Raw genomic sequence first — 27,271 nt, 5'->3', positions numbered from 1 at the left:
GGCAGCAGAAAAGGTTTGCTGTTTTTTGTTGGAGACATTTTCCATGTGACTCATTTCTTTCTTTCTTTATTCACTTTTTAAAGGGCTTTTTAGTCCTCCACTGATCGAGCTGCAGTGGTGGTAACATTAGAAAGGCTTGTTTGAAAGGTTAATAGAGACATGCTTGGCCTGATGGCAGGGGCCATGGAGCAGTCTGCCTGACGGCCTTGCTTTTCCTGCTGCGTGGTAATGGGTATAATAAGCCTCTGTGTGCATGCCAATGGAAAACGACATCTGTGTAAGGTGATGATGGCTTGAATGGGTTTGGTGGACCTTATGTAGAGATGGACAAAGGCCCTAGGTGTATCATGCAGTCCTGACGCCTCAGTTGTATCAAACAGACGACTCAGGCCTGTACATGCATTAGAAGGCAGCTTCTGTAACTTAAGGAAAAAGCTGTGTACAACGGTTGAGTGGTTACTTCGGTTTTCAATTCAGATTCAAGCCATTTAAATGAATTTGACTCTGTTTTGGACTATGGCCGCCAATGTTGGTGTAGCAGGAATTTGGGGGGACAGGAGTGGTGTGTCAGCTGGGATCAGAGGAGAGTCTGTGGGGGGGGCGCCCCTCCTCTTATCCCCCCAGTCCTGTCTGGAGGTGTGAAGGGCTGGACCTCTGGAGCTCTGTGGAGAGGTGTGAACACCCTGCTGTTCTACTCTTCTCACAGGGGTCCTGGGCTCTGTGGGGGAGATTACAGCAGTTAGGGAATGGGGGATGGGCCACAATTTGGCAACAGAAAACATGGGGGCTGAAACCACAGTCCATGTTGATTCAGGAGTAGTTTGTTTTAAATTACCAACTCGCCACTTGTGAAACCCTTGTTACGGTGAAATGACATCGTTGGTGGTTTAGCTTTCCACAGTTCCCCTGTGTCTCACTTTCCCCTTAATGTCCATAGAGAAAACGGAGGCAAGCTGCTCATACAGGATCCAGCCAGTGGTCTATATAGGTATTATAGTTATGCAGCTGCAGGGTGCCAATTATAAGCTTATCCCCTCAGCTGGCGAGGGATTCACTCAGCATGTCCTGGCACTCTGAGATGTACAGCTGTGTGTGTGTGTCTGTGTGTGTGTTTGTTCCTGACCCAGTGATTCACTGACCTCCTGCTGTAGAGCCCTCATCTCCTGAGAGGAAATGTTTGTGTGGTGATGGTCAGATCCGCTCCAAGAGGGTCTGAACTGTTGATCAAATCAACAGTAATGGGTGGGGCTGCATTCTAACTGCTGCTTTTGAAGTTCATCTGGAGATTCTGTGCTCATGTGTAATGGGTCAATTTGCTAAACGGATTGTTTTAGATTCTTACCATATATCCCATCCTGAGTATACTGTAGATGCTCTCCGGTGTTGCTTGATACTGTCCTTGTGTACAGGGCTGTTGGTGTATAGTTAGTACACTGCACTCTCAATCAACACCAGTCACCTCAGAGGCTGACACTGCTACTCTCATCATCTCTGTCAGTCCCCCAGGAGCAGAGACCTCCTAGACAGCAGCACTGTGTGTGCATGCTGAGTGGCCAGCAACACAAAATACGAAGATGAAGTCATACAATACATCTAATATGGTGCCAGTACTGGACTTCTAATTGAGAAATTAAGTAACTGTCTTTTTGTCCAGTGATTTAGCATGGATTAAATGAATGCCCTCTTCTGTTGTTGTCAGTGAGCTGGTGTAGAGAGGGAGAGAAAGGGATGGGGGGGTGCTTGTTTTTACTGGTTGTGTTGGGCACATGGCATATCTGAGGCTGTCCCTCCAGAGGAAGGGAGGTCAAGAACATATTCTGGTTCAGCTGGGGTCAGTGCATCAGTTATGGACCCCTCCTGCCCTTCACCAGTCCCACCAGCATGAGATGACGCCAGTGTTGGTGACTTTGGCAAACTGTTACCATTCCCACAGCTAGCTCGTTTATAGCTGCAGATGGTGACAGCAGCCGTTGCTGGTAGGCCAACAAACGTGATTGTAATTTCTTGCTATTTAGTCAAAGCCTTTTTTTTCCCCCTGCTGGCTTAAACCAATTATAATAGTGTTCAAGTGACATAAGCGTTGCAGCTGGGAAGAAGACAATTAAATTTAGAGTGGGGGGAAACGTTTTCAGGGGAGGAAGAGAGGAATTTGGCCTGGGACTCCCCCCAACTTCACTGTAAACTAGGCCTGGTGAAAGATGGTGTCAAATCAGCAATTCCCAGCTTTTTTCAATACTCTTAATGTCTCCACCCCATATAAATAGTGGTTGCTGAGCCATTATGACGTGGGTAGATATTGTTTAGAGCTTTTGCTGTTTGCAGAAGTCTCAAATGGGGTGGAACCCTCAGTCGATCTTACAGGGGAGCTGCTGTTTTTGTGCCCCACCAGTGTTTCCCACAGATTAGAAAACTATATGTGGCGGGGGGGGGGGGGGGGGGGGGGGGGGGGGGGGGGGGGTGGGGGTGGGGGGGGGGGGGGGGTTCGAAATAATTCACAAAATCAACAACAACAAACAAATAATTTCTGCATATGCAGGTAGCGACGCTGCATACAGGGTGCTAAATAACTATTTAACTGGTCGGCTCCATGACGCCGGGTAAGTAGCTAGCTCTTGAAACTTCTCACCAAAAGAACGAAGGGGAACCTTCGATTAAGACATGTCCGTCGGTACCTAGCGAAAAGTAGCCTCAACTTTCCTAGACCTTTAGCTACGGCACTAATGCTGAAGGCTCGCTGATGTAGCTGTCGGTCTCACTAGAACGGCGTATGCATTGTTGCTAACGTGTGCTGACGTAGTGACTGTGTGTGTATGTGAGAAAGACGCGTGCGTGAAAGAGACGGAGGGAGAGCAGGGAAAGGAAATGCAGCTGAACGAATACGCTGCGTGTTTTTACCTAAATAGCGATAAAAAAAATGTTTTACGAAACGCAATGTGTGGCGGCCGGTGTTGATTCTGTGGCGCACCGCCACAAATTAGTCTATGTGTGGGAAACACTGCCCACATTCGAAGCCTAAATCATTTAGTTTAATTAACACTGTAACTCTCCGAAGGGTGGTGAACTCTTTTAATGGCCGATGTCTGGCAGCTTATTTTGTAGGTGGGTCTTGCCTTTTGGAGAAATTGAGATCCGTGCATATATTTTATCCTCCCACACTTCAGACTGCTCAAGCTGGCTCAGAACCAGACATTGACCAGTGGCTGGTTCTGAAAAAGGTTAGAAAACATCTTCTAGTTTTCTTCTTGAGAGCTACAATTACTTCTTCCATGTTCTGGTGGACTTTTTCTGAGCCCCTTCATGTGTAAATGCTTGCATAAAGACCTACCATCACATCTGCTATAAACCAATTCCCACACACACATTTGAGATTGCTACCAAATCTAACTTAACTAAACTAAGTTAGCCCACTACACCCAAGACTATAATTTGACGTAGCGTTTAATTTGAAGGGTCCTATTGACACAAACACCAAATTATATGTAGGTAAAACAAGTCTTTATTAATGCTAACAATGGGCCCTCATTTAAGTATGAAGCAAGGAGGAAGGGGTGATATTCCAGTCTGAAGTACTGATCTTCTGCCAAACAAAGGCCTATTAAATGCTAATCATTCCTTATTTACAGAACGATTAGATTGCTATCAAGGTGTGTGTGTGTGTTTGTATGTGTGTGTGAAAGGTTGTAAAATTACACCTCAAGTCTGTTTCCAGTTTGCTGATTAAAGCATGTTCCTGTTTTGTTTTATCCTGTTTTTCCCCCAGCTTTTAATACAACTGGCCAGTGTTCAGATATCTGTAGTAGTGCTTAGTAACCATTAGCTTGAATAATGAATAATGCCCCACCTTTTTGTAATTTTGATTACTCGTTTGAAAACAGAAAGCTTTTCAACATCTTCAGGAACACAACTTAGAGTGGCATTTCTGCTTATCTCTTGTGAAACAGAATCATTTTTCTCAAAGGCGCTGACTGTTTTGCATTCTTCCAACTGTCCATCCTGTCTTCACTGAGGAGAACCATAACATACTGCCCTCAGCAGTGTGGTCTGTTATGAGTGTGACCACAGGGCACACCGAGGTCACATGTCTACTTTTCCCTGGGCCTGTTCATTGTCTGTTCTATGCACGAGTGTGTGAAGAGAGATGTAGAGACAGAGAGAGGGAGAGAGAGAGGGAGCCTCTGTTTCAGCTGTCTCATCGTGGGAATCCGTGACCAGAAGGCTTCTCTGGGATTTACATTATTCTACACCCGGAGCTGTGCACTACTCCTCTGGGATGATCCCTCCGTCCACACACACTTGGCACTAGAAGGGATTCTCTCTCTCTCATTGTCTGTCTGTTGCTCTCACTCTCGCTTTCTCTCATTTTCTGTTAGCCGGGGGGCCGTGTTTTCATTTGGTCCTTCCAAAAAAAACTTCGATCCCCCTCCCCTGTTTAGTTTAGTGTAGTTTAGTTTGTACTAAGTTTCTGGTGAAGTGGAGACTATGGTCCCAGGTTGTGGTGAGACATTAAATACCCTTCTAACCTGCCTTACTGGGTCTGCCACAAAGCGGTGTGTTTTCAGAACCTCAAACACCACTACCCACACACACTTATACATATTGGACATATACAGGGCTGTCATCGACACACAATTTACATGGTATTGATCTCAGTAGGAATCCAATACACTTTTTATTATTAGAACATAATACATGAACAGATAATGGTACACTAGCTGATCTGTTGATTGTGATGAACAAAAGCACATAAGAAATCCTTGATTTTTCCTACATGACGCTTTTCCATTGTGAGTCAGAGGCCCAGGCTGGCTCTCCTCAGCTGGGGTTGTGCCAGCTGGTTCTCCCCCAGGGCAGGAGGCTAAAAATAGACCAAACAACGTAAACGTCCACGGACCATGGGGAGACCTGTAGCAGGAAGGGTGTTCTCTTCCTGTGTTTGGACCCCCCAGGCTCTCCCTCTGCCCTCCATGCCCCCATCGCTCTTCCGCCATCCTCACTGCCCACAACCATGCCAGTGATGATGATCGTATAATGGGTTCCGCAGTGAGGTAATGGCTACAATGGAGCAGCCGGTCAGCCAGACTAGACAGTTCTGGAAAAAATGAGTTTTTTTTTACAGTACCCATGTCTCAAACCATGGTTTCTTTCAAGGTGCTTCCACTGTCTACTTTCCCCCCTTCCTTCCTTCCTTCCTTCCTTCCTTCCTTCCTTCCTTCCTTCCTTCCTTCCTTCCTTCCTTCCTTCCTTCCTTCCTTCCTTCCTTCCTTCCTTCCTTCCTTCCTTCCTGTCCTTGGTCTGCTGTGCCTCAGAAGTGCCTGTCCTCCTCCATGCCCTCCAACCTCACCTGCAGGCCTGCTTGTGCAGAGCAGGGAGAGCTGGAGACGAGGTTCCCAGGCCTGGCCTGACGTTTACAGTAGAGCTGCAGTCAGATAGATGTCCAGGCCTCACCTCCGCTGGGAGAGGGCCACACAGCTGTGGAAACAACAGTGTGACTCCACTTAGGCCGTCTGCTCTCTTGTTTTCCCATTGAATTTGCCCCACTGGGATCTGTGTGTGTGTGAGAGAGTTTTGAGTTTGCGTGCCAAAGAAGACGCATGCACATACTGTACACCAACAATTACACTTGTTACATAACCTATGTTCTGCTCTGAAACCTGTTAAAGTGTTTAATGTGGAGGGGATGGCTTAGTAAGCAGCAGCGTTTGTGTACTACCTCATGTTCAAACTGTTGAATGGGAGGTCTGGAAAGCATGTGTTTAATTGATGCCTGACAGAGCCAAATTTCACCAACTCGTCTGAAAAATATCGCATCGGATAACCAGCTCTGCTTTGCAATTTGTGTTCTCCTTTATCTTTGACTTAAATATTATTGGAGTGGAGGCTTGGTTAAACTTTAGATGTCGATGTTTACAGTGAGCATAACTGTGTTCTTCCTCTCTTGCTACAGTGTGAGTGTGGTGATCGGCGCTCCGAAGGCCAATACCAGTCAGCTGAACATCACAGAGGGCGGGTCTGTCTACTACTGCCCATGGAGTCTCAGCCAATCAGAATGCCACAGCATTGAGTTTGACGCTCAAGGTAAGCCTTCCTATTGGAAGAAGGCCCCCTCCCCCAGTGTTTGCTCATGAAGTCACAGACATGTATAAGCTACATCGATGGATATATGTTAGACACAGCCAGGTTGTGTCTGACATAACACTTGATGTCATAATTACACAGCAGCTTGACAGCTGTTCTCAGAGCCTCCCTGTTTTCCAGTAACACACACCACTCCCCCTTCCCTCTTGTTTATTGTCCTGACTGGAGACTGGAGGATATTTGAGGACTGCAAAGCTGGTCAGGTTCTCCTTTCTCCTGGCCCACTGGTCCATGACCCTGATGTAGCAGGTCTGGATCAGGCGTCACAGCGTTCCACCTCACCGCTCTTTGGATGATGCTGGGAATCTAGATGATCCCTTTCCAGCTTCCTGTTTGTGTGCTTTCTCATGGATGAAAAGAGAGATTGTTTTTGTTTGAGGTACTCAGGTACCTCTCCGTGTGTTTTGGTATGTCCTGCCCGGCTGTTGTTCCAGTGGCTGTAGGGAGGTACCGTAGATGAGCTAATGAACAGGACCGAACACACACACACACAGCAGCATGGTGTGTATCACACATGGAACAGGACAGTGGTGTGTGTGCGCCCTAGTCGGCAGGGGACGGTTGGCTTCTTTCCTGGGAAATCAAAGGCGGCGTGCTGAGCTCTGAGCCAGCTGTGATTTACTATCTCTAATGCACATTAGGGCAGGAATATTCCACTGAGTCTCACACAAGCTCCCTTTAACAGCTCTCTGTAGGAGGCCTCCGATGCTTATAGCCTTTGCTCCTTTCTGTTATTTTTCTTCTAGCCTTTATTCTTGCAACAGAAAATGTGTTGCAGATCCTTGGGGTTTGGCTGGAGGCCACTGGCAGTGATGTAACAGCGGGCTGTAGGGCTGGGGGTGAAGGATTGTGCTGGGGGGGGGCTGTCAGTACATGTCCTTCATTTCACTGATGGACTTTGAAGACTCATATTTGAGTGCATGAAGCAGATGCAACCATCTGGAATCAGGAAATGGAAGCTTTGGACAAGAAATGACCACACTGTGTAGTCTCGTCTACATTTTTCTTTGAGTGTTTGTTGTCAAGTCCTCCATGACTTAAACTGGTCATTCATTTATGTAATGTGTATGAGCAGCATTTAACAAGAGTGTGTATTTGGCCCTCCCTGAGTGTGGGTGAGGTCTGACCCAGGGTCAGAGACCCAGGCTAGTGACCCATTTAATGAACTGTTCTAATTGGGTCAAAGTGGTTGGAGCAGACACTCCCGGGCCCCTCCTCCCATCCCGCTTCCTCCTCCATGGAGATAAGAGACTGCCCAGGGATCTGAGGAAGAGGCAGCATGGGAGAGGGGGCAGGGTGGAGAGGGAGAAGGAGGGGGTAAAAGGGTAGATGAAGGGGAGCAGGAAAGGGGAAGAAACCAGAGCCCTGGTCGCTCGTCTCCCTCTTCTCTTCTCTCCCAATCTCCCCTGGGGGTAGCTGATGTGGTGAGTGAATTTGGCCATTTGTCTCCGACCCTATCGACACACACACACACACTCAGTTCCACCCAACTAATGGATCTGCTCTCACACATTTCAAAGACTAGAGTGTGTACGGACACACTCCAGACCCCTACCCGTTCCTGCTGTCCCAGGAGAGTCTGACCCGGGCCAGACTGGCTGGGCACCAGTCCATTACCTTAACAGTTACTCCTCCCACATTCCCTGGAAGGGCTTCAGACGACATGCTAAGGCAACATGCCTCTGGATCTCTCCATATCTCATGCTTGAATCAAACCCTGTGTTGGGCTTTGGCCAGTTCACATGACGCTTGTGTGGCCATATGGATTCCCTTACCAGCATCTCTCTGTCACACTGTATGAATGTCAATGTTGTGTGTCTGGTCATGGAAGAGCCCACATCTCATCTCTCGAACACTGACAGAGAAGCTTCTTTTGTCTGACCGTAAACAGGATCTGTAGAGAATAGTTTTGTCTAATAGAGATGGATTTACCTGCCATAGCTCCTGGTTGCTGGGCTAGTGTGTTCCGAAAGACAAGCTAACCTTCACACTGCTCTCTGGCCCAATCAACTTCCCCTCGCCACCGCTGCTCTTGTTATAATAACACAGGCCTCCAAGTTGTGAAAATATAAAGAAGCTATGCTTTAGGAAGAGGCACTGTGTAGCTATTCTAGATTAGTTAAAGCAACATTCCTGCTTGTTCGTTTTGATGGTTAAAGCATGTCTGTCTTCACATGGTCTGCCACTAGTATGTACCAGGTCCAGGTTGACCAGACTGCAGGCCATGAAGAGTAATGTTGGAGGGAAAGTCTGCTGATGGAGATGGTGCAGAACTACCGTGATGTTATTGAAAAGCTATTGGAGGTCTAATCCCCCCCTTAGATTCACACCAGGTCTGTGGGAGTCTTGACTCCCTGAGTGAGGGAGAGAGTTCACTGGAAGAGAGGGAGGGAAGTTAGTTGGGCTGAAGAGTGAAGAGATTGTAAAAAGTGAAAAGAATACCAAGAAATAAAAAAAAGACTGAGGCAGAAGGGAACTTGAAGAGAGAGGGGAGTGAAAAATAGTGCTTAAACAGGGATGACTAAGAGGTTGCTAGGAGGAAGCAGGGCCAGAACGTTTGTTTTCCTTGGACACAGGCCTCCCCCTCTGTTTCTTCCCAACCAAGACATGGAACAGGCCCTCATCCAGGGCCCAAGGCTGCTATGCTGCCTGGCTGGCTGGGTTGAGTAGGGGAAAGGAGAGATGGGAAACAAGGGGCTGGAGTGGAGGGGGCTGACGCATAGCCTGATTTCCTCACATCCACACAGGTCAGGATCTCTGTGTCTCCACCAGGGCCCGGAGAGATTGCAACACACTTTTGATTGAGCTGTGCTGGGTGGGGTGGGCCATTAGTGCAGTGATATAACAGATTTCATCATTCTTCCTTCCAGTACATTTGCAATGTGCTCTCTCGTTTCCTTTGAATATGACTTGTATTACTAGCATCGATTGCCGATCTGTATCATCTACATCTCCATCGAATCGATTTGAAACATTTACCCCCAACCATGGCAACACAGATGTTACGTACGTCTTGCCAATAAAGCTCCTTTTGAACCTGACTCTACTAGCCATCTGTCTTGTCACCTGTTGCTGTCACAGTGTTGAGGAGGGAGATCCGCTTTACTGACCAGGTGGCTAAACAGATCCAGGGTCAACGAGGCCAAACCATACCAGGCCACGCCTGGCCATTCCAGGCCAGGCCTAGCCAGGCATGCCAGGCTAAGCAGGGCTGACCCTTGTTGAAATATTGTATTATTCAAAAAAATAAAAGAAAATATTTTCGTCATGCAACATTTCATTTAAATTAGTCTTTTACGAAGCCAACAGTCCAGATGCGTTGAAGAGACCTGGAGACTGAGTGTCAGTGATGCATTAGGATCCAGGAGGAGACATGCATGTTATGTTAAAGAGCCATCACTCACTCTTGTTTTTTTTTCTTCTCCAGGGGATCGCACAGTCTCTCTCAACGACACAGACTACCAGGCTGAAGTCAAGTCCCACCAGTGGTTCGGCGCCACCGTGCGTTCCCACGGAGACACCATTCTGGTAAGATGACCCTTCCAGCCAGGCATGGAGATGGGGGGTGAGGCAGAGCAGCAGTTTGTCTTTCAACCTCTCTCTGTGGCTCTGAGGTTCTCAGCAGTTCAGCAAGGGAGTATGTCTGGGCTGGGTCACACGGCCATGAGAAACGTCTGGCCAACGTTCTGATGAGGTGCTTTAATGTCATGGAGGGTTGGGGATCCTCTTTGTTCAAGGTTCGTCTCTAAGGGCGTCGTCAAGTGATTTGTTGTGATTCTGCTTCAACTTTCACTTCCAGTCTGCTGCTCCGAGGAGAAAGTGTTATTTGTGCCCTCCGTGACATCAAAGCAAATCCATCTGTTGTGGAGTGCTGATTGTGTGGGTTGACCTGGGTTGAGTTACATGGCTACTCTGCTCCAGATGTACCACTGACCTCTCTCCTAGTCTTCTCCAAGTTCAGGAGGGTGTTGTTGCAACTGGAACGCATCTCATCCCTTTTCCCTTCTTACCTCGCCCCTCCCTACTTCCCCGTCCTTCCCCACCTCTCCTCTCTCCTCCCCTCCCGCAGGCTTGTGCCCCTCTCTACTCCTTTCGCACCAAAGAAGACATCCCTCATTCTGACACCACAGGAACCTGCTACCTCTCCGTCCACAACTTCACCAAGTTTGTGGAGTACTCTCCCTGTCGCACAGGTAGGCTTATCCCCGGCTCGGCTTCCTCACCAGCATTGGTGCATCTAGATAGACGACACTTCAACGACAAAACATTGCCCACACCTAAACAGCTACTGCTAACTTTACTGTATGTGAAACAACACAAAAGCGATAGATGTATTGGAGGAACAGCGAAGGTCCCAGTCAGAGCTGATGAGCACTGCTCTAGGTACTAAAAGCACCCACACAGGTGACTGATGAGCCCTGACTCTGATAATGCAGCTGTCCACACAGCTGGGGGCTAGACAGGGGGTTAAGTGCTGAGCTCTGTGGGGTCAGCAGAGAGAGAGGATGGGGATGGGCTCAAGTAACAGTGCTCAGAGACACACACGCCTGTCAGAGGCATAAACCATGTGTGCCTATGGGGACAGTGACCATCCCTTTGGTATTGGGTAGAATTGCTCTTATGGGGGAGGAGCATCATGTTGTAATGTGGCTAAGTTGTTCTGATCTATGACCACTTTCTGGTTGGTTCAGAGTTCATTGGAGAGGGAGGCCAGGGCTACTGCCAGGGTGGATTCAGTGCTGACTTCACTAAGGTAGGATGAATCTTAATCACTTGATCCAAAAGGTGATTCAGGTATATTCAGTACCCTATACTATGACCATATTGAGTCTAAAACTGCATTGATGTGTTCTCCAGGATGGAAAGGTGGTGCTGGGAGGGCCCGGCAGCTTCTTCTGGCAAGGTATGTGGCCTGACAACCCTTCCACACCCTCTGACCCTTCAGCCATGAACCTTCTCCACAGAAAACTCAATGTTCCCACTGTGCCCCCTCCCCAGGCCAGGTGATCAGTGCTGCCAAAGAGGAGATCATCAAGGCCTACTACCCAGGCTACTTCATGCAGTCTGTGGATGGCCAGATCCAGACCAGACAGGCTCAGATCAAATATGACGACAGCTACAGAGGTAAGACCGTCCTTCCTGCTCTATGCACTTGGCTGGCTGGGATTGGTGGAAGAGGACTGAGATGCAAGTGTGATTGGATGAAACCCAGATACTCTATCAGAGCTATATGAGTTTTCAGTGGGCTGCTGAGTAAGGCTAATTCCTGTCCTCCCCTGCTGCCTGCAGGATACTCTGTTGCTGTTGGAGAATTCAGTGGAGACCAGGAGGAAGGTAAGACTTGGCCATGAAGTGTACATCTGCAGACTTTAGGCCCACATGGTTTATACACTTACAGACATAGAAACACACACAGTTTTCTACACCTGAAGTGAACTTGAACTGAACTCATCTAAAATATTTATCTTGCTATTGAGCTGGTTATGATTTCTGGAATTCTTTCAGTTCCGGAATGGTCTGACCTGCATGATATTTCCCCTCCTAAATCGTTGCTCCATTTCTGTCTGTGCACCTCTCAGATTTTGTGGCTGGCGTCCCAAAAGGAATCATGCTTTATGGTTTGGTAAGAAGTCCTCATCACTACTCTCATTTTGAAAAGGGATTGTTAGGGAGGACTGGGCTGTTGGCTCAGGACCCAGAGTTTGGGGGGTTCAGAGGGTGGTGGGGGTGGGGGTGCATGAGGGAATGAAAGCAGGCATAGCGCTGCTTGGCAGAAAAAGAACTGTTGTTTAATTGAATTCCATGATAAAAACCTGATACTTTCATTGGACTGTGAACGTGATTTTCACCATGTGTGTTCGTGCAGGTGTCTATTTTTAACGGCAGTGATCTGCAGTCCATGATGAATTACACTGGTGAACAGGTGAGCTTATACCCTTAATGCAATGTCTACATCTCATTTTCTGTATGGTTGCATCTGTTGTTTCTTATGGCAGTGACTAATCTCTAGAATCATTAAAATGATGATATTAGCAAATATTTTCCTTTACAAGTTTCTGCTCAAGGGTTTGAACCCTTTTTGTGGTTTCCTGCTAAGCCCATTTGTTGCAGTAAAGTGCAGAAGTAATTTTCGCAAACGAGCAGCATGGTTGTGGCAATGGAAAGAGAGCGTGATCCTATTTTAAATTATGCTGATTGGCTCAGCTGAATAAATACAATCCCCGGCCTGTATTTGCTTACCTTCAGAGTCTGGGAAAGCAGGCTGTGTTCTCTAGACTTACGTTAATACAGATCTTTTGCGTGGATGAGGTGAGGAGCTGCTGCAGTAGCAGCATCCAATTAGATTTAGCCAGAAGCCACACTTTGTGAATCATTTACCAGATACTCCCTTTAATGCCTGCTATGGAAAGTCTAATGTCTGGTTTCAATTCACATGGACTTAACCAAAACCACGATTCTTTGAATGAATGAATACAGTCAACAGTCAAACCTAAATTAGCTTACATCTAGTAGTTTGTCTATTTTGTCATTTAACTGGATCGAATTACATTGAATTACTATTAGTGTGCCTGCAGGCAGCAGTGGGAGAAATCTAGTGCATGGATGTGATGGAAAGGTGACGCACGCTTGTTTTCACAGATGGGTTCTTATTTTGGCTATGCCGTGGCGACGATGGACGTCAACAATGACGGGTAAGTAGGAGTCAGCGATCTCACTCACAGCCCATGTTGAGGAGCTGTACGGTGGCTGGATCGGACTTGATCCAACAATTTATGAAATGAGAAACTTCCCAATGCCCCCCTCCCCTCCCCCAGGCTGACTGACCTGCTGGTGGGAGCCCCCATGTTCATGGTGCGAGATTCCGATGGGCGTCTGGAGGAGGTGGGCCGTGTCTATGTCTACCTGCAGCAGGGAGTCCTCAAGCTGCAGCCAGCCCTTCCACACCTGACAGGCAACCAGGTGTTTGGGAGATTCGGCAGCACCATCGCCCCTCTGGGAGATCTCAACCAGGACGGATACAACGGTGAGAGGACTGGGGCAGCACTGGAGGTTGTGTCAGGTTCTCTGACTGTCTTTGTGCCACATTGGAATTGTTCCTCAAAGCAGATCAGTGGTATCTGTTGTTTTTAGGGTTATGGTCAGATGAGCTCTTAACCTGGCCAGGACTGGAACCTCTTCTTACTCCCTGCTGTCTCCTGTGTCTCTAGATGTGGCCATCAGCTGTCCGTTTGGTGGAGAGGAGAAGCAGGGGTTGGTGCTCATCTACAACGGATATGCCGGTGGACTCAGGGACACGCCCTCTCAGGTGATAACTGGCCAATGGGCTTCAGGGACGGTTCCTGCCAGCTTTGGATTTGCTCTGAGGGGAGCCAAAGACCTGGACATGAATGGCTACCCAGGTAAGCGAAGGACCAATGCTGGTGATTGTGAACATCAATGAGAACTTAGATATGGTTATTCACATATTGCCTTTTAACTAATGAGGTTTTGTGATATCCCACAGATCTTATCGTTGGTGCTTTTGGTGTGGACAAGGCCATTCTCTACAGGTAATGCACACCACTTTGAACCACTGTTAGTCTGTCCATTCATTCATTCATAGTGTTGAATGTTATTATTCTATTGATGTGAGATTTGTCCAGTCGTGACCCTGATCAGCGGTTAACAGTTCCATGTTCCCCCTTCAGGTCCCGTCCCATAGTCAACACCAGTGCCTCCCTGATTGTGTACCCCACCATGATCAACCCTGAGGAGAAGAACTGCATTGTGCAGAGCGACAACACCAGCATGTCTGTCTCTTGGTAAGTGCGGTCTGGTTCCCAGCCTCCATTAACCCAGCGTGTTGTGTCTAACCGCTGGCTATACACACACACACACACACACACAGCCCTCCACTATCCAGGGGGCGTCCCCCAGCTCTCACACTGCTCAGACAGGAAGTCTCAGAGAACAGTATCACTCTCAGCAACAATCATGTTATTCATTTGGGGACGGTCAAGTCTTAACGGGTGACCTATGTTCATAGTAACTTCCTAGCAGGCCACATTGTGCAGAGGAGCAGTAGAATAACAGCTTGTTGTATAGCAGCGTTGTGAGGTGCTGCTCGTGTCGACCGAGGAGGCAGGAGAGGGCTGCACGCCGCTGCACGTGGCCAGCGCCCATGTTCCTGTCTGCTGCTCTCCTACTTCACATCCATAACGGAAACGCTTGTTTATACATGCTTCGTGATTATGTTGTGTTGCCTAGTGATATGGGAGAGAGGAGTGGATTGACGGATGGAGGGCGGGAGAGGGAAAGGAAAGGGGGTGGAGAGAGAGAGAGAGGGGGAGGGGGGGACGTTGCGGGAGGGGTCAGCAGGTTTGGCTGTTGCTCTGAGTGAGAGATTGTTTGGTGGTGGAACACAGCTGGGAAACATCAAGGGGCAGGGTCGCTGGTGTGCACGCACACGCTCGTACGCAAGCAGGCGCTGGAGCACACACACACACACACACACAACCACCGCTCTCGCTGCCCTGTTTTCCTACCTCTCCACTCCAACTCCTGTTTCTTCCTCAAATGTCTTCCTTCATTCTTTGTCACCTTCCTCCGCTGACTGTTTCCAGCGTGGCTCTGCTAGTGCAGGGATCAGGGTTAGTGTTGCTGACTCCTGGATGGCGTCAGCTGGGGCTGATGTCATGGGAGAGAGCTGCAGGCTCGCACAGAAGCTCCCTGTTCACTGGCAGGGACGGACACACGAGACGCAACTCAATTTCACCCTCCTGAGCTCAGTCATTCCACAGTGTTTGGAGGGAGGGGGGTAGATGTACAGTGGATACACCAATTTGTACACTTGGTTGGTGAGAGAAGTCAGGTGCCACCACTTTCCCAAACATCATTATTCAACAGTATATCCCTAGTTTAGTATTGTTCCATTGTGTTGCAACCCAGCAATATGAGCCAGTGTTCAGCCAGAGAGAGGTAGAGAGAGAGAGAGAGAGAGAGAGAGAGAGCAGGAGGTAGCTTTAGGAGGAAGGTGAAGGAAAAGTAGGGGGGGGGGGTTCCCATCTGTCTTTGTGCATATGCGTTTTGTATATTGATGCCTTGTCTTTATCTTCTGTCTTCTAGTGTCAACCTGAGTTTCTGCCTGTCCGCTAATGGGAAGTACCTACCAGACAGCCTCGGTGAGTCGACTGCATCTGCTTTGTATCACACACAACTCTCAGATCCATCTATCTGAATCCACAGCATTGTGTCAGCTGAATTACCTTGGCAGTCATTCTTGCATTCAACTTGTATTATGACAAATGATGAAGAGCAGTATCTAACTCCAGATTTGTGCTCCAATCCACATGACCCACAGTCCAAACACCTCTTTCTGTGTTCATTCACAACCCTATCAACCCTTTGCAATTATTCCTTTAATGACTCCCTCACATATATACACAGTTTACTCTACTCTGTGAGCCATATGTCTCCAGCTACATTGCCTGCATTGTCTGGCTGGACTCAGCTGGGGGGTGTGCATACCTGCAGTCTTTTTTGTGATGGTGCAAAGCAATGGAACATTCATGATGCCGTGAATGCTCATCTGTGTGTGTGTGTGTGATGAATCCAGACTTCCAGGTGGAGGTGCAGCTGGACCGGCTGAAGCACAAGCAGAAGGGAGCCGTGAAGAGGGCTCTGTTCCTGGACTCCCAGCAGGCCGTGCTTCAGAAGCGTGTCAGGCTGCGCAACGGAGAGCGGGTGTGTCAGGACACCAAGATCTACCTTCGGGTGAGCTTCTCCAGTAAAAACACCCGTTCCCATAAACAGCTGCGACGTTCTCCTTGCCTCGTGCCAGGGAGGAACCCCATTCTGATGAGGTGTTTTTGCGGGCGTGTTTTGGCAGGATGAGAAAGAGTTCAGGGACAAGCTGTCCTCCATCTACATCGCCCTGAACTTCAGCCTGGACCCCCAAGCAGCTGCTGACTCCCACGGCCTCAGGCCCATCCTCAACTACCAGACCACTGAGCTCATCGAGCAGAAGGTACCTTGAACTCCCAGCTCCCTCCAGACACGGAGCACAGCTCCACTAAGCCCGGGGATAGTGAGGGGAAAGCCTGTGAGCTCAATGTGGACCACTGCTCTGTGGTAATGAATGAGACCGAATGGAAAGCCTCTTTCTCTCAGAGCTGATGGTGATGACATCACCTGCAGCAGCCAGCCCCTCACACACACACAACCTCACAGCCCTCCAACCCCCTCTCTGAAATGACTCGGTCTGCTTCCCCTGTTATTCCTAAACTGCTCTGCTGGGAAGGGGTCCAGAGGGTCTGGAAAGCCGTTTTTGACCAGACAATGTGAGGCATGTGTAGACCGGCGGTGGTGCTTGATGACCCCACCAGGAATAGCAGCGGGCCCTGTCGGCTGTGTAACGCTTCAGAGCCGGTGTGTTCCAGTGCTGCACAGACACACAGGGTTAATAGATATTTCTGGGTGGAGTTCTCGCAGGCCATGTGCCCATCTGGTTGAGATTTGTCTGAGTTTTGCCAGTTTTCCCCTGGCAGAGAGCGCGCTTGGCTCAACGTGTGGGCTTACTGCCTTGTGCTGTGGGGCGACGCGCACCATATGTGAGCTCAGCAATAACCGCTGGACTGGGGAATTTTGGGGAAAAAGGTTGCCGTTCGATCTTTTGCTCTCTTTCTCTCCTCTCTCCCCTCTGTATTTCTGTTTCTATTTCCTGTGCTGTAAGCCCTGCCATTGGTGTCTCCCCTGATTTGAAGCTGCAGGGCCTCCAACTGAAGTGGGTTTGTTGTTATTACTACACCAGAACAAAGACACCAAGACCCTGTGCTCAGACTGAGGCTTGAAAAATCCTTTCTTATTTTCGTCCTCACAGGAGGGAATGCCCGGGCATGTTGGGGGAGGGGAGCAGTGAAAAACTGCTAACATACTTCATTAATCATAGCTACCCTGTGTGAATGTAACAGCATGTAAACAGAGTAGGGTTGAGTGACTCTCCACCACAGTCTGGGCCTTATTGATTTGTCCATATGGATTTGCGTGTCGGGCAGGATGTGTGTGTTGCAGAGTGTGTCGGGCAGGATGTGTGTGTTGCAGAGTGTGTGTCGGGCCAGCGTCGTCGTCGCACCCTCTGGTGTTGAGTGAGAGTGAGAGATCACTGCTGCCGCTCAGTCCCAGCGCAGTTTCATGCGGTAATGCAGTCCATATGTTGCCGTAAGGCGGGGGCATGAGAGTGGATGCTACACAGTGCGCCTCTGAATACGGAGCTTCACAGGATTCCACATGTCCACGAGAGAGTAGAGAACCTTTTGGTGTTGAGAGAATTTTTAAGTAGTTGTTGACGTTGGTTTTTGAGGCCCTGAACATGTCCTTTTCTCAAGGACCTGCAGTGTCATTTCCAATGATGTTCTAACTTTGTTTCTTATGTGCACTTGACATGGAGCCCTACAGTGAACGACATGCCCTTGAGCTCTCTGCTCTGTGTTGTTGTTGTTGTTGTTTTTAACTGCATGGATTGGTGACTGACTGACAGGCTGACAGTGGGCCAGCCAGCCTATGGGCTGTGGAGGCCTGGTGGTTCCCCCAGTGTCCCTGATTAGAACCCCTGACTGGCTAATGACAGGGGAGGCGCTGGGCGCTCTCTAATCTCCATCCACTTCTATTTATTATCCTCATCCACAACATCATCATGCTGCGTCCCAATCACACAGGGAAGCAATTACCCTCCCAAGGGCTTTCACTGCTCCCCTCTCCGCGTTCAGAGAGAGAGCACCCCGCCACACTGCACCATGCCTGGCCCCATCCTGTCTTTCTTCTCCCTTTATCAGTAATCTCTGGATCAGACCTTCACCCCATGGTCTTGTGGAATATCTGGTGTCTCTATGCCAGCCTAGGGCCCCCCAACTCCCGGCCCCTCCCTCAGCTGGTCGTGTGTGTCGTGTGGTGCACTGGGGTGGCGTAGCCTGTGGTGCACGTGCGGTCTGCCGCTGAGCGGAGTCATGTGGACGTAGGAAGGCTGGGATGGTCTCCTGGCAGGGCTGCGTCTTTGGGTACATCTCCCCCAGGCTCAGTCTCTCCACTTCCTGTCTGGGTTCCGGGAACCTGTTCTGGGGGTCCTTATACACCTGGATACATATAGCAGCATGAGTCATCAGACTGAGCCAGCTGCTGACAGGGTGGATGTTTAGGTGGGAGGTGGAGTGGAATGCATTAGTCATTTTGTTACATTTCCCTTCCTGCTGCCGTCATTCCAAAGTCTTGTCTCCGTAGTTCAGATAATCATGCATCTGTCGAGGTCTTCTTAGACCCTTTAACCTCCCCTATTGTTTTTTTCTAGGCCCAGATTCTGCTTGACTGTGGAGAAGACAACATCTGTGTCCCTGACCTGAAGCTGGCTGTACACGGGTGAGTACCTTGATTTCCTTTTAGTCCTTTGGCATCCAGAAGCATATGCACCATAGGAAACGCACCAGACGTGGATTATGGATGCTAAACTGTGTACAGAACCACATGAACTCTTCACCCCTGCTTTGCTAATGAGAAATGGAACTTGTTACTTTGCTGAAGGATAAATACAGCTGTTGTCGTACTCGCCTGCTTTGTTTGGTTTAGCATGCCAGAGAATGCTGTTAACAGTCTCAATGCTGCAGCAGAGCAGGGGGATACTCTCCTGTGAAAACAGGAAGGAGCACTGCTCTACAGGTGCTGTGATTGGCTGACAGACTATAAGGGGAAAAAGACAGGAGAGATGAAAGGGCTGTGTTTGGAAAGTCTGGGGAGTGGTGTGCCAGAGAGCCCCAGCCTCCCAGCCTCTCTGCAGCAGCTTCTGAGACCAATGTTCGACGTTCCACTTTGATTTGATCTGGGAGCGTTTTCCTCAAAAATAACATTCCCCCTCATTCCTCCCTCCCTCTCTCTTGCCCTCTCATTTAGAAATTTGATTTCTATATTTATTTACTCCCCAGCTCTATGTTCAATGTATTGTGTAACCTATACAGCACATGTATGATAATTAATATATTGGTTCCTAAAGTTTAATTCAAAATAAATACATATATTTTGACGGAGTTCATTTAAGGATAATGACATTCCTGCATTAGCTTGCCTTAGGAGCTTACGTACAAGTCATATTTTCTCTGCCAAGGCACATAACCTGTGAAACCTATGTCCCAGAGGAAGGGTTTAAGGTTTTGTGGTGTTTTCTCGTTTTAACCATTGTTTGGTTTAAAAAGTGTGATGCCTGTTGGAGTCTGACTAGCTGTCTCCCCAACCAGCAGTGGATCAACTTCAGAAATGTGGTCCGTGTTGTTTCCTCTGCCTGCGTTATGAGGCCAGGGTGTAATTAGAATCGTCTGTGTGGCCCTCATATGGGGTTCCTCATTGTTCAGAGCTGTGGAGGGGCAGGGGGAGGGAGATGTAGAGATGGAGCTAGAGGGTGAAGGAGAGAAAGACGAGGGGAAGGGGGAGGTGTTTAACAGTCCCAGACTATGCTCTATTGCATGTATGACTTTATAGCTACATTGGAAATGTTTTTCATTCGGGTGGGGGGGGGTGTGGGTTTCCGGAGATGAATCTAACTGATGTGTTTTGGGTTTTCTCCCGGCTCTAAATCTAACTGATATGTAGAGCACTAAGCCTAAGGTGGAACAGGAAGGGACTAAGCAGAAAAAAGCATTAAGGCAACAGCAATGTGCTAATGTGAAGGTCTAGACTTTTCACAGATCTAAATGTTTTTGTGCTCACAGCATTTGTGTTTTTGTTAGTATAATGGCACCCTCTTACACCCATTTGAATGCTTATTTACCCAAGGAGACCTGCCACCTTGTGACCTAACCCCTGACCCTATTTCTAATCAATTTCTGTTTTTGTTGGGTCCTCAGGGACAGGAAGGAAGTCTACCTAGGTGACGACAACTCGTTGACCTTGACTTTCAACGCCAGGAACGAGGGGGAGGGCGGGGCCTATGAAGCTGAGTTGTATGTGGTGTTGCCCCCTGAAGCAGACTACAGTGGTATAGCCCGCAATAATGAGGTGAATAGATGTACTAAACATGCAACCCAGTACTCACCGGAACCATTATCTACAGAAGAGGTCCTGTCTAATATTAGTTGCATGTCTAGGCTTTCCTCACAAAACAGCTCATCAGAGAAATCCTATGTGGAGCTAGTATTAAGAGGTATTAAGTAGTAGATGATTCTCATGTGTCACATCCCATCTCTTGGTGTCTCCCCTTCCAGAGCCTGACCCAGCTGACCTGCAGCTATGAGACTGAGAACCAGACCCGCTACCTGAGCTGTGACCTGGGCAACCCCATGAAGGCTGGCACCAGTGTAAGAACATGGAAACTGTCATGGTTATGATGGGGGACAGGGATATATCCTGGCCATGTTGACAAGGACCATAAAACTAGGACTAAACAGTTTCTCCTGTTCCGGTCAATTTATTAGGAAAAAACTGCCACTGAAGTGTTGATGGAAGGTGGTATTCAAGGCAGTTTAATGTGACAGGAAGCAGTCATCCACACAAGTGACACGGCTTCCTGGCTTCCTGCTCACAGCAGGATAGTTTGTCATCTGAGGGGTGGGTGAGGGCTGCACAGGAAGGGCCAGTCTTTTCATTCATCAGGCAGCAGTGGAACAGGAGGTTCCCGTTCAAGAAGGACGTTTATCTCCATCCATGCTCTGCTCCCATGCTGGGGATGTGGTTAGTTTCCCTGTCTAATTGCCTGGTGACTGGTGACAGACCACAGACACTGCTCTGTGTCTGCAGAGGAAAATTGTAGGACTGAGGCAAACATCATAGGAGAGGGTTAGGCAGACCTGTCTGATAGACAGGTTCTCACTGTGCGAAATACTAGCTGGAGCAGTGGGAATTAAAATATGTAAATTATATTCAGACTTTCAGCCAAAGCCCCTACTGCACAAGTGTGTGTGTGTGTGTTCCAGAGAGCTAGTTTGAATGTTATCCCTGGAGTAGATCAGCTATATATCAGGATGTCTGACTATTCTAGTCAGCAGCAGCAGATGCTGTCTGTCAAACAGATTTTCTCATATCAGACTGATGTTCTTGACACACACACACACACACACACACTCTCACAAGCCTCCTGATTGCAATTACTGTGCTGTACATGCGTGCAGTTGGGGTGGAAAATCAAAGAGGTTCAGATTAAATAATGCGGGCAGTGGAATGGGAGCACAGCTCCTGAGTCGTCTGGACCTGTCCAGGTGTAGAGCAGCTGTGTGCCAGCCAGCCAGCCAGGCAGGGAGATCAGAGAGGGACTGACCCCAGAGCAGAGCAGCCCGGGGAGGGGAGGAGGAGAGTGTTGGCAGCCTGGGAACCCTGGATCCCCTGGTATGCTGGAGCGTTAATGTATTAAAGAAGGGGAGCCTCCTCACTCCAGCTCTCTCTGATGTCTGGATGTTTCTGGATGTGGGTCATCCCGTAGCGTTGACGCACAGGGGTTTCACCCAGCCTCAGCTCCACGTCTGTCAGCTGCAGCAGCATGACATTCATCCCTGCCAGTCCGCTGGGCCTCATGTTGCAGACATGTCTTTGTGTTGACTGTCTATGGTGGGTTAAGGTTTAGAGACTGTCTTTTTGTTAGAATGGTGATGATGACTGATGACTGATGATGATTTCTCTGCAGCTGTGGGCAGGTCTGAGGTTCACAGTGCCCCGGCTGAAGGACACTCGCAAGACTGTTCAGTTTGAGCTGCAGATTCGCAGGTGGGGCCTCATCTTGGTTCACGTGTTTTCAGACCCGATGAACCCATGAATCAGCCTTTCTTCAGATCATCCAAATCATGTTGCTTGAAAGTAAAAATTGTGTCTTCTTTCGACCCTTGTCTCTCTCTCTCTCTCTCTCTCTCTCTGAACAGTAAAAATGAGAACAATTCCCACAGTGAGGTGGTTCCCTACAGGCTGGAGGTGGTGGTCCAGGCTGATGTTATTCTACAGGGGTGAGTTCAGGGACGAGGAAGCTCTGCCAGGCTTAGGTTTCCCCCTTTCCTCCCGGAGCAGAGAGAACCTCTGGAACTCACAGTCTCATTCTCTCCTTACACTTACTCACTGTCCCCCTAAACACAGCCACCCGCTCTCTAAACACACATACTCTGTGTGTCTTTCTCCATGTTTGCAGAGTGTCACGGCCAGACAAGGTCTTCTTCCCTCCAAGTAACTGGAAGGTTACCAAAAGCCGCCAGGTGGAGGCGGACATCGGTCCTGCAGTGCAGCATGTCTATGAGGTAAACAGACCAAATCCTTCCAGGAGCCTGCTGGCTAGACAGGAGACAGAGGCTTAGCATGCTAGCCAGCTCTGCTAGCCTGGCAGAATCAACAGGAAGCAGTAGAGGAGTGGTGTAGAAGGCAGACACTGGCCTTTGTGTGTAAAACATGATTCCCCAGGGCAGTGAACAAGGTAGAATAAGAGAAGAGTGATAACCGAACACGCACTGGGAACCTGGATTTCCTCACTTCACTTTTTCTTCCTTTACGAGGGCTACCTCTCACAGAGCAGTCGACAGCTCTGAAGACGAAATGACTCAGCATGTTAAATTGTCATTATATTTTGAGCTTCCCACAGATGTGAATGTACTGTGTCTGAAGGATGGGGTGGAGGGGTTGTCTTCATAATGCCTCTCTCTGGTTGGTGTTCTGTAGCTGGTGAACAACGGCCCCAGTCACATCAGCCACACCCTGCTCCAGCTGCACTGTCCTCTCAGTGTGCAGGGCCACAGTCTCGTCTACCCCCTGGAGTTCTCCACAGAGGGGCCTCTCAACTGCACCACCAACCACACTATGAACCACCTTCAGCTCAAGGTCAGCTCCCAGCCACCACTGTGGACATATTTGGTCTCAGAAGGTGTAGAGATGCAACTGTAATTTGCAATGTTCGCTGTAATTCCAAGGTGGGTTTGGTTAGGAGCTAGGTTTTGGGTGTGTGAGTGTGCACACTCCTATTTCTCAGGGTCCAATGAGGATGAGAAGGAGTCAGATGTGTGTGTGGAGGAGCACACTTCAGAGAGAGCAAGCACTGTGAAGATGTCCCACAGGTTCTAATTCAGCGTGTGATTAAGACTGGTCTCCCTCTCTCAGGCCCACACCCATCCTCCTCCTCCCTCCTTCTCTCTCTCATCCTGGTCCCTCCCTCCTCTCTGCCCTACCCAGGACACTCCACAGCAGCCCTTTGATGTTCCTGCTCCTCCCTTAGTCTAAAGAACCACTTCTGAACCCATCCTCTCCCTGATCTCCCAGATCTGAGGAGTTGCCCCCTTATACTGGGCTCTAGCCTCAGGTCTTCATCTAGCTTGTTGTTTCTGTTTAAATATGAAGCTGTCCAGATGCTGAACTGCACTCAGAAGGGGTGTCTATTTAGCAATGTTCTATCCCTCCCCCCCCCACCCTCAGCGACGTGTACAGCCAAGTGTGTTTTCATGGGATTCCTAGCAGAGGAAAGATCACATGCTTTAGATTAATGAGATGGGAGACAAAAGCCTGACCCACTACCATTAGGCCTCATATTGACAGAATGGGGTGGTTTGCCCTTCTCGCTGGTGAGGTCAGTGTCCGTGTTGACCTCATTGTGTGTGTGTGTGTTCCCTCCTCAGCTCCAGCAGGCATCAACAGAGCAGCCGCCCGTACTGACGCAAGGCCATGAGCATGTCATCGAGAGGAGGGAGGTCCACAGAGACCAGCTGGCTGAGCTTGCTAACCTGGTGAGACGTCACACACTCACACACACACACACCAGCACTCAGTCTATGGAGTCTCCCAGGGAGGGGGGAGTTGTGGGTTACCACTACAGTACACTATACACTGACTGAGATGTAGATGGAGTTGGCTCTTGTTTATGTGTAGAAGAAAAGCTCCAGGCTGTAAGGTGATGACTTTGCAGTGGGGGACATAAAAGCAAGGTTGCTCAAACAGTGAGTGACAGGCTGACAGGCGTGTGTTTACTGTTAAGGTGAAGGGTCATCCCATATTGTCAAACAGTGAAGAGAAATGAGACAAACATACGAGAGGAGAGTCGAGGCCCAGGCCTGTAGATCAGACTGTAGATGGAGAGCTGGAGCTGTGCTCCTCTAAATGTCCTCAGGCCATGCGTCTCTGAGCTGGTGTCCCTGCGCTCTAACCGCCCCCCTGGGATTGGCTTACCAGGTTATGATGTCATTAAGAGGGAGGGGTCAGAGGGTGTGGGGGTGGTCCTGCTGTGGTGATTAACTTTAAAGGCTGGGTAGGTAGTGGGGATGGGGTTTGGTCTGGGGGACAGAGTGAGGTGGGGGGTTGTGATGCCCTGCGTAGTTTGCTGGCTGGCCTCTAATTTTCCACTCAGGGTGTTGTTAGACCAGGCTCCCCTGCCCCCTGGCATACACTGGCCCTATTGAAGCAGCCAGCTGCAGGTAGTTCTCCCTGTGTCTGACACTACCTGGCAACGTGAAAGGCCTCATTGTCCTGCTGACTGTTGCTTCTAAGTGCACTCGTTTATCAAGCCTGCCTGATGACACGTTTCTATGAAGGCGCCCATTCTTTTCATTTTTTCTCTCTGCACTTTTGTTTTTAGTGCTTGGGAGGACAGGCGTCTGTGTTCAAAGTGTCTCTTGTTGAAAGAATAGTGTGTTGGTAGTCTGTGGACTGGCTCTGTTTCTAGAGGGCTGGACTGAAATGAAGGGGATGACTGTCATTGTCGCAGCAGAGCTGCAAATGAGGAGAAAGAGTTATTTCAAAAGTGAAAAAGCATGAAATGTCATTGTTCATATGTACACATGGCCTTCATTCACCAAGCACAAGCTGTAGCCAGGCGTTATGTTCATTCTGTATGTGGGAACCCGCCTGCAGCGGCCAATGACGCTGACCTTGATGTCCCCCTCCCCACCAGTGAAGGTCAGGGAAGGGAGGGGGGCCTTGGTGTTTATGCCACTGGACCATGTCCAACCTGTTTCCCCAGGCGCATTGTCCTCCCCTAGTCTCCCCCAGCCTCCATCAATCCTCCCAGCATCCAACAAGCCTCTCCGCCTTGGTGCTTGAGGGCACCAGGGATGTCTGGGAGGAGGGAGTGGAGTGAAACTCTCCCTGCCTGTCTAGGTGACCTTATTAAGCTTGTCGAAGCCTGGTGCTGGGGTACAAGACCGGGGGCGGTCCCTCTATGACCCAGCGTCTGCTGTCCGTAGTCCAAGTCTACCCACTGACACCTCTCAGTCCAGGGTGGTCCGTCTGCAACTCAGACTCGACAACTCAGTTAGTGGAGGTTGAGAATGCAGAGTGCCCATTATGAGGGTCTAATTAAGATTGCATACTCTAAAGCCTTGTGAAAACTAGTCTGGTTTCAGCGGTTGGGCAATAATGTGAAGAGCGGTGACTGCATGCTGCATTTTTACAGTCTCATGACATTCCCTCAATCTCTCACTAATTCGAAGCAGGCCTGGATAAAGATCATAACATTGGGCTCTTTGTTATATTTATTTGGCAAAAACATTTAACATTATTACACGTTATTGCCCTTCCTCCTATCCCATCCCTGTCCTTCCTGTCTTGTTTGGCCTTCTACAGTTAGCCTGTAATTCATGTTTTCAACAATTTTAGAGTTACGCCTCACAGAATGTTAGATTGTTTATTTTGTCTGTCCTGGAAATCCATGTTGAGGAAAATGAGTTAGCACTACAGTGCTCTCAATGTAATGCTCTCTCTCTCTCCTTTCATTTTATAAGTCCTGTTCCAACTCGGAGTGCTGGATGCTTCAGTGTAACGTGGGTCTTCTTGAGAAGGGGACCAGTGCCATCCTCAAGGTCCGCTCCCGGATCTGGGCTGAGACCTTTATGGAGGTATGAAGATGACAACCAGACTCGACCACACGCATCAAAACACCTGCCTAAATCGCAAGGGGCAAATACCATCTAACACGAACATAAACATGAGACAAAGCAGAAAGAGAAGCTGCCAGTCCTCTGGGTGTCTCAGGACCTGGGGCTGGGGGTTGTGTCAGGTTTACGGCTCTACATGTGCAGGGAGTTAGACCCATTTGTGCCAGATGACATGTGGCATGGCACGGGAGTAGACTATACTGTATGTTTCCTTTCTGCTCAATCACAGTGCTGTCTATTTGTTCATGTCAGGGTTTTGGCAAGAGAGAATGCTGCTGAGCCCTGATTTTAAACAGCTACAAAGAAAACACCAAGGATTAAAACCTCAAATTTGAGACTGTAGGATACAAATAATGACTCTGTCTTTCCCAGTTCATTGTATTGACTGGATGTCAGGAGTGATATTAGGAGAGGGCTGGAGTCTGCCAGTGTGCACAGTGCTCAAATATTTGGGGTGAACGGTAGCAAACTGGGTGTGCAAATTAAACAGCCCTTTGAAGGAGTTTGTGTATCATGCAGTGTATTGAGTATTGCATTGAGTTTACAGGCATGTCTTTACATAGGCCTTTCTTAAAAAGGACCTTACATGCTCTCATCTGCTGTAGGACAAGGCACATTGTGTGACTGCATTGAAAATTCATTAGGTGGCGGTTGTGGCTTCTCATAGGATTGGAATGTCAATGGGGGTAGAGCCAGCAATTCTGGACAAACTGCAGGCTTCTCTGTGTAGGATAGTACTGCCACCTCCTGGTTAGGAGCTGAACTCCTACCCAGAGCTCAGAGTTTGTGATTATACGGATTGGCATTGTTGTGAAGTGCTGACAGAAGAACCGCTTCTCTGAACCAGAGGTTCCCCATCTGACCCAGCGTCTTGTTGTGTTTGTCTTCAGAGGGCATATAAACAGTATGTTCTGGAGTGCCTGGCTCGTTTCAGCGTCATGAAGATGCCTTATGCCATCCTACCCAAACAAGTTCCCAGTGGATCCAAAAAGGTGTGTACAGTTTTTCATCAAGTTTATCAAAATGTTGTTATCATTATTTTTCACTGCATGCTAGAGACTATTCAGTTTTGTGACCACGTGTTACAAAGCTGCTGTTCAATTGTCGTATCATGAGGAGGTCATGACTGCTGTTGATTCCCCTGGTAAGGTGGTGACCACGGTGGTTTGGAATAAGCCGGACAGCCAGTACTTTGTCCCTCTGTGGATCATCATCCTGGCCATCCTGGCAGGCCTGCTCCTGCTGGCTCTGCTCATCTACGTCCTCTACAAGGTCAGGGTCAGCCCAGCCACTTC

At 48.8% G+C, this 27,271-nt stretch overlaps 1 protein-coding gene across 1 annotated transcript in view; it reads left to right on the top strand.

Moving 5' to 3' along the window:
• The window catches only part of itga5 (integrin, alpha 5 (fibronectin receptor, alpha polypeptide)), a 34,319-nt gene that overhangs the window by 4,035 nt on the left and 3,013 nt on the right, over positions 1-27,271 (top strand). Inside the window, exons 2-29 of the mRNA XM_047040637.1 lie at positions 5,945-6,075; positions 9,563-9,663; positions 10,205-10,328; positions 10,827-10,888; positions 10,993-11,038; positions 11,134-11,259; positions 11,425-11,469; positions 11,715-11,758; positions 12,002-12,058; positions 12,775-12,827; positions 12,951-13,159; positions 13,344-13,535; positions 13,640-13,685; positions 13,824-13,937; positions 15,241-15,296; positions 15,731-15,888; positions 16,004-16,141; positions 18,455-18,522; positions 19,998-20,148; positions 20,355-20,447; positions 21,767-21,846; positions 21,999-22,079; positions 22,259-22,364; positions 22,780-22,938; positions 23,727-23,834; positions 25,824-25,937; positions 26,867-26,968; positions 27,126-27,248. Of these exons, the coding sequence (XP_046896593.1) occupies positions 5,945-6,075; positions 9,563-9,663; positions 10,205-10,328; positions 10,827-10,888; positions 10,993-11,038; positions 11,134-11,259; positions 11,425-11,469; positions 11,715-11,758; positions 12,002-12,058; positions 12,775-12,827; positions 12,951-13,159; positions 13,344-13,535; positions 13,640-13,685; positions 13,824-13,937; positions 15,241-15,296; positions 15,731-15,888; positions 16,004-16,141; positions 18,455-18,522; positions 19,998-20,148; positions 20,355-20,447; positions 21,767-21,846; positions 21,999-22,079; positions 22,259-22,364; positions 22,780-22,938; positions 23,727-23,834; positions 25,824-25,937; positions 26,867-26,968; positions 27,126-27,248 (2,887 nt within the window). The remainder of the gene's footprint in view (positions 1-5,944; positions 6,076-9,562; positions 9,664-10,204; positions 10,329-10,826; positions 10,889-10,992; positions 11,039-11,133; positions 11,260-11,424; positions 11,470-11,714; positions 11,759-12,001; positions 12,059-12,774; positions 12,828-12,950; positions 13,160-13,343; positions 13,536-13,639; positions 13,686-13,823; positions 13,938-15,240; positions 15,297-15,730; positions 15,889-16,003; positions 16,142-18,454; positions 18,523-19,997; positions 20,149-20,354; positions 20,448-21,766; positions 21,847-21,998; positions 22,080-22,258; positions 22,365-22,779; positions 22,939-23,726; positions 23,835-25,823; positions 25,938-26,866; positions 26,969-27,125; positions 27,249-27,271) is intronic.

This window comes from Hypomesus transpacificus, chromosome 18 (assembly GCF_021917145.1).
Source record: "Hypomesus transpacificus isolate Combined female chromosome 18, fHypTra1, whole genome shotgun sequence".
NCBI classification, from domain to species: Eukaryota; Metazoa; Chordata; class Actinopteri; order Osmeriformes; family Osmeridae; genus Hypomesus; species Hypomesus transpacificus.
The sequence above is the reverse complement of the archived record's forward strand: the minus strand, read 5'-3'. Positions and strand labels throughout refer to the sequence as shown.